Source organism: Zea mays, chromosome 6 (genome assembly GCF_902167145.1).
Source record: "Zea mays cultivar B73 chromosome 6, Zm-B73-REFERENCE-NAM-5.0, whole genome shotgun sequence".
NCBI classification, from domain to species: Eukaryota; Viridiplantae; Streptophyta; class Magnoliopsida; order Poales; family Poaceae; genus Zea; species Zea mays.
Genome location: NC_050101.1, coordinates 19989941 through 19997028, shown reverse-complemented (window position 1 = coordinate 19997028; position 7088 = coordinate 19989941). Strand labels below are relative to the sequence as shown.

Here is a 7088-nt window from a genome sequence, read left to right as displayed (position 1 = left end):
ACCTCGGATCAAGTTTGTGTTCAAAGATTATAATTTTCAGGTTTCGCCTATTCACCCCCCCTCTAGGCGACTTTCAGGTTCTTGCTTCTACCATGGTGAACCTTGTGCTGAAGCGTGGTTGATGGCAAGGTTTGCTAGTTATCCGCACGTTCATAATTTCGATGATGTTGCCATGTTGTATGCAAGCTTCGTTTCCAATATGTCATCTTATCTTGATCATGTTGCATGGATATAGATTCGATCCGAGTCGTTGCTTTATTATCATTGAGCCTCATGGTTTATATAGCGACTTAGATCTGATTTGTAGTCCATGCGCCCTGTTCTATTATTTGCACGAGGGTGCTCCTGTGTTGGATCGGCTTTTCTTCTGAATTGCTTAATCGTTGTCCGTATGGTTTGGCCTATAGTGAAAGGATGGAGGATCCTACAGTAGAACTGGCTGTTTGGTTTGGTACAAATAAAGATGTTTCCTATGTCGGCTTCTCGTCGGTCATCTGGCCTCTGTTTTGCTTAGACCGGACAAAGTTAGGTTTTACGTGTCTGGTCCGTTCTTGATCTTTGGATGTTCCGGTCATGTTGCAACTAAGATCCAATGTAGAAGCATGCTCCTACTTTTAATAGAACAGGTTTATCATCGTATTCAGCTCATGGAGAGCCGATTGCCTGGTGAACGCTTACCTGCCGTCGGAGCTATCCTATCGACTGGTGGGTATCTTCATCGACTCTTCCGCATCGGCTCCACCCTGCATCGGCTGATCGTGGTGGCGTCATCCTTCCTAGCTGGCTGGTCAAGCCAGGTGGCATGCCCTCGCATCCACCGCACGCCATACGTTTGTGTGCTGACCGCGGGATGACCGTCGGTCGGTTTTTTGTGTCAACAATAGGGAGAGGGCTTCGGTCGACCCACGGCATGCGGGCCCTGATGGCCATAATCACAACGAAGAAACTAGATCAGTTGCGCCCTGCGGCGCTGCCACAACGCTACAAGTCAAACTTTATGGGCTAGGCACCCCTTCTTTTCTTTTTATCCCCTCCTCGACTATACAAGGGGAGGCAAGGCACCATGCAAATGATTCGTGAGAATAGACACATCGTCTAGTACGCGCGCACGAGAGCTCAGCGCTCCAACCTGTAATACAAAGAACACAAAGCACTACAAACTCAACACTCATAGTGTACGTAAGGATTCTTCCCGAACCAGTCTAAACCTTCCCGTTTCCCCTCAATTTTAGCCTCGAATGTTAGGCCATTGAGACGGTACTCCGCGAAGCCCTTAAGCCTACTACAAATTCACTTGCCGTGGATACGAAACCACAACAAGTTGTCTATGTCTTAAGTGAAAAATGAACATGTACATTACAAAACAAATGCACATGTAAAACAATTTTTATACTAAAATTAATTAAACTAATGTGATGTTATAAATGTTGACCCCCTATTAGGCTATGGCAACCAGAGTGTCTATATGGGTGTGCATAACACTGTAGATGCACTGTAGACATAGTGGAGTTTGAAATATACAGAGGTGGATAGACACTCTGGTGACATTAGCCTTAGAAAACTATTTTCAAGTACCAAATCATACTATCTAATTGGTTGTTTATTCATAAAACACCAGACCTAGAATGTGTTTGGATGTCATACAAATTATGATAATCCAGATAGGAGCTGAAATTTAGAAAATGAATTTAAAATATCAATGATGTTTATATCCTATAACTGAATATAAAAGTATATAAACATATTATAAAAATGGCTTACCATGATAGGTTAACTTATAAATACATGTTTCCAAAATAACAAAAGAAAAGGAAAATACGAAGAGAAAAGATGTATTGTACCGGACTAATAAGAAAACTACAAATATAATAAGACTAATAAAAATATTAAAACCATTAAATCAAAGCAAAATTAAAATATAAAAGAAAATCCAATAGCCGTACTATTTATGCTGGCTATCTCTAAAATAGAATTGTCCTGGACCCGAGCTTCTCCCCTTCCGAAGGAGTTGAAAATTCTACGTGGTGGTGGTGCCGCTCATCCGCTGATGAAACCGCCCAGATCGCCTCCATGTGTCCGCTGGTTCCGAACTTCCGATCACAGGAGACTAGGCGCAGTCAGGTCCGAGGCTCCACTGCAGCAGCTGCACGAATTTGATTATAATAAAACAAAATAATCTTGCACGTGATCTCAATTCTCACAAATTTGATTCTAAACGAAATCCACACAGAGCGTCCACACCTTCTCCCCTTGAGACATAGCCGCGACCACGGAGTCACGGACCAACCATGGCCACTCGGCGGCTCACGCCCGACTGCTTTCCTTCCCTCCTCGCCGGAGTTCTGGCAGCCTTTCTCCACGCCGCCCTCCACGCGCCTCTCGCCGTTGCTCAAGAGCGACAGCCGCCGTGGCTGCTCTGCAGCCCCCCTCCAGACAGCGGCATCGCCGGCAACTACACGGAGAACAGCCCGTACCAAGGCAACATCAACCTGATCTCAGCCACCCTCCCCAAGAACACCTCGTCGAGCCCGGTGCTGTACGCCAAGGACCGCGTCGGCTCCGTCCCGGACATCGTGTACGCGCACGCGCTCTGCCGCGGCGACGCCAACGCCTCCGCCTGCGAGAGCTGCGTCGCCACCGCCTTCAAGGGCGCGCAGCAAGGGTGCCCGCTCGTCAAGGACGTGCTCGCCTTCTACGACCTCTGCCAGCTCCGCTTCTCCAACCGCAACTTCTTCCTGGACAACGACAACTTCATCACCGCGTACTACCTCCAGGGCTCCAAGCTCGCCGCGGGCACGGGCACGGGCACGCCGATGGGGGCGTTCGACGCCGCCGTCCTACTGCTTGTCAACGCGACCGCCAACTACGCCGCCGGGAACTCTTCCAGGAGATTCGGCACCGGAGAGATGGGCTTGGGCGATGACAACCGCACCAGGATCTACGCGCTGGCGCAGTGCACGCCGGACACCGCGCCGGACATCTGCCAGACCTATCTACAACCCATTGTTAATCAGCTGCCGGTGAGCTTCAGTAGTGTGAGTGGAGGCGGAATCTTTGGGACCTGGTGCAGCTTCCGCTACGAGCTGTATCCTTTCTTCTCCGGCAGCCCGCTGCTGCAGCTTCCGACGTTCGTTGGGACGACGCCTGCTCCTGCACCTGCGCCGCCGCCGCCAGCCACAAGTCAAGGTACGCAATTACAGTAAAATAAGTCTTCTTTTACCAGTAATTATATATATATATATATATATATATATATATATATATATATATATATATATATATATATATATATCACATTGTAGTACTTTACTTGGTAACAAATTTAGTGCGCGCTAGCCTGCCTTGGCAGAGCGGTGGGTTGAAGACGACCTGTGTGTGCCGATGCATCAAAGTCATAAAGTCACACTTGATTAGGGTTTAGGCTTAACATGTGTTGTCCAAACGTCATCTAAAGAAAAACGGAGGGGTATAATCTTGGTTGCCAAGGAGGCAAGGACTAATTATAAACAACAATTTTTAAGTCTAAAGCCCCAGAAATCTTTAGACAAATGGCACGAGCATCTGCATATTCAAGCAGAAGTCTGTTCAGAAATTCTCAAGGTTCATTCAGCCATTATGGTGATGGTAAGCTGTTCAAACTTCAAACAGTGCGCGTGCACTAACTGCACCGAACTGCTTGCATGTCCTGAGCTGCTTTCAATGTTTGATAAAATATACAACAAACTTTCACTGCATTTAACAAGGAAAAAAAATGCCTGCACTTCTTTTTTTGCAAAGCAGTTTGGATATTGATGACGTAATTGTTAAAATACAAATTTTCACTACCAGTGTGTGTATATTGTCAGAACCTGGGAATTATAACATTGTAGGAGTATTTCTTCTTTTAGATGAATATAAATTCTTGAGGTGTTTTACGGTGGTTGTGAGGGGTACCGTCGGTACCGCGATGGTATCACAGCATACGGAATTTTATTGACCAATATAAAAAGCATGACAAGAAAATAATTATGTTTTTGGTACCGGACCCGGCCACCTTATTTTGGTACCAGACCCACGTATTTGGTACCTCTCTCGTGGTACCTTCCTACTATAAAACCGTTCGATCTCTCTCGATGGACGCGTCTTGTTTTTTTCCAACCACCGTATAAACTCTTTTGATACCTGTAATATATATAAATTCTTGTGTTCAACGTTTGATTAGAAATGTCTCAAAATATCAGTTTTTATTGGAAGGCATTGAGGAAATCTACATAATTTGGTTAGCATATGCATGTTTTAGTATTATTAGGTTTTCGATACACATCTAACTAAGAGTCCCATACTAAATTAGTGGCGTTTATTGTGCATGCAGATAAATCGAGAAATAAGACAGGTATAGTCCTAGCAATTTTGATGCCTTCAATTGCTGCACTGCTGGGCATAAACATGGTATTATTCTGGATAAGGAGGAGGAGATCAGCAGAACAACGACCTTTTCAATCTTGTAAGTCCACTTATTAGTAACCTTATGAAGTACCTTTCCAAAATATGAACTAGTATGAAATCATCAATTGATGGATCAGTAGAGAGACCAGCAGCGTAAGTACTGAGGCCCTTACATACAGTATATATATGGCGGATTACTTTTAGCTGAATTTCATTCTCATAAATCTTTTTTGTGTTGATTGTGTGCTTATTTCCCAATAGACTCAACTTCGTCAGATGGCATTCAAGGAGCCGATATGCTGATTCTTGATCTATCAACATTGCGAGTTGCTACAGATGACTTTGCTGAAAGCAAAATGCTCGGTAAAGGAGGGTTTGGTATGGTTTATAAGGTAAAATAATATCCTACCGTTTATATTATTGGGTCCGTGTTTATGTTTGATGGTTATAATCGGATTTCTAAATGTTTACTTTCTTTACTTGGACACAGGGAGTCCTGCCTGATGGCCAAGAAATTGCGGTAAAGAGGCTTTGCCAGAGTTCTCGACAAGGGATTGGAGAGCTGAAGAGTGAGCTAGTACTGGTGGCTAAGCTTCACCACAAGAACCTTGTGAGGCTTATTGGTGTTTGCCTGCAAGAACAGGAGAAAATACTTGTGTATGAGTATATGCCCAATCGAAGCCTTGACACCATTCTGTTTGGTAAAACCTGTTTTCTCAGTGCATTTATTTATTAATTTATTTTGGTAAAGGATCAGAATTATATAGGACAACAATGTTGCTAATTGTTGATAGATTCCGAGAGGAACAGAGAGCTGGATTGGGGAAAGAGATTCAAGATCATAACAGGAATTGCTAAAGGCTTACAATATCTCCACGAGGATTCTCAACTGAAGGTAGTCCACCGGGACCTGAAAGCAAGTAATGTTCTATTAGACCTGGATTACGTACCTAAGATCTCTGACTTCGGCCTGGCAAAGATTTTTGGCGGAGATGAGTCTAAGTGTGTCACTCATCGTGTTGCCGGGACATAGTAAGTACAGCCTTGTCCTCAAGAAATACTATCTGAGGCTGTAAGTAAAAGTATGCTAATTAATGCATGCATGTTTATATGCAGTGGATACATGGCACCTGAATACGCGATGCGTGGCCTGTATTCGATCAAGTCGGACGTGTTTAGCTTCGGTGTTTTGGTTCTGGAGATTGTTACCGGGAGAAGGAACGGTGGCCTATACAACAGCGACCAAGATGTTGACCTCTTAAATCTTGTGAGTAGCCACTAGCCACTAGCCAGCCTGTCTAATTATTGAAGAATTCATGCTACTGCTAATATCATTCATCATTATCATAATACACCAACCTGATGGATGGTGCTTGCAGGTGTGGGAGCACTGGGACAGAGGAAACGTCATCGAGCTGATCGACCCATCACTGAGCGACCATCATCATCATCCTCCCATTGAGCAGATGCTCAAGTGCCTCCACATCGGGCTTCTGTGTGTGCAGAGGAAACCGGCGGCGAGGCCGATGATGTCGTGGGTCAGCGTCATGCTCTGCAGCAGCACGGTGCGTCTCCCTTCGCTGTCCAGGCCAGCCTTGTGCGTCCAGGAGGTTGTCACTGCCACTGACGACGACAGCTCGTCAGGAGCTTCAGCGTTGTTGTGCGCGGCAGAAAGTTCAGTGATGACGACGATAATGTCATGTAACGACGCATCAATCACGGAGCTTTTGCCTAGATGATGATAAGACGCCGTCCAGGGCCAGGGTTGTCTGAACCAAATGGATCTTGATGCACCAGTTTTGTGCTACTCCTATTACTTTGTAGTATTAATCTATATTTATATTCTTTCTTTCTTTCACCGTATTGATCAAGCATTGTGTGCGGTAACAATAGTGCCATCCTCATCTAACTTGCGTGGCTGATGATGCGGATAGCACAGCATGTTCTGCCGAGCTCTTTTTCTATAGAGCATTAGAGCTGATCCCGGTCAATAATTCCGATGTGGTATCGTGATGCTGAAAGCACTGCATTTTTCTACTCCAGGGCCCAGGCCGCGGAATTCCACGACACGCACTAAATTAATGTTGAACGAATGCGGCTGGCGATTGATACGTTGCGTCTACTTCACGAGAGGGACCGCGGCGATTGATTATCACAACTGGAGTGAGTAATGAGGCTTATAGTTTCCAGTCCTGCCCATATTAAATACAATCCAAGTACCAGAAGTACGCAACTCTCCCAGACATCACAACTGGTTATTAGCGTTGCTAGTCAAACCTTTGCTCCTGTGTTCGATCCTTGGTTGGCCCCATTATTATTATTACATTGTTTGCATCCTTTTTTTGTTTTTGCATGGTTCGCTAGTTGTTTTGCATGGCGTCTGATTCGTTTTTGGCTCGGCTGCATGGCGCCTGATTTTTCTTTTTTGTTTTTGCATGGCGCCTGGTTGTTTTGCACGAGCTCGGCTGCATCTGCATGGCGCCTGTTTCGTTTTTGCACGCGCTCGGCTGCATGGCGCTTGATTTTTCGTTTTTGCGCGCGCTCGGCTGCATAGCACGCTCGTCCGTTCGCCTGCACGCATCGCATGGCGCGTACTACGCGTGCTTCGTTGCTGTTGGACGCTTCGTTGCTGCTGGACACAAGAACGTATGCTTGCTTTGGCT

At 45.4% G+C, this 7088-nt stretch overlaps 1 protein-coding gene across 1 annotated transcript; it reads left to right on the top strand.

Annotated features, from left to right (window-relative positions):
• Positions 1 to 2197: 2197 nt before the first annotated feature.
• On the top strand, positions 2198 to 6283 carry LOC103629079 (cysteine-rich receptor-like protein kinase 6). The gene is made up of 7 exons (XM_008650290.4): positions 2198 to 3186; positions 4352 to 4483; positions 4687 to 4817; positions 4916 to 5126; positions 5220 to 5457; positions 5542 to 5692; positions 5805 to 6283. The coding sequence occupies exons 1-7, from the start codon at positions 2289 to 2291 to the stop codon at positions 6162 to 6164; spliced, it is 2121 nt and encodes a 706-aa protein (XP_008648512.1). The 5' UTR covers positions 2198 to 2288; the 3' UTR covers positions 6165 to 6283.
• The last annotated feature ends 805 nt before the right edge of the window (positions 6284 to 7088 follow it).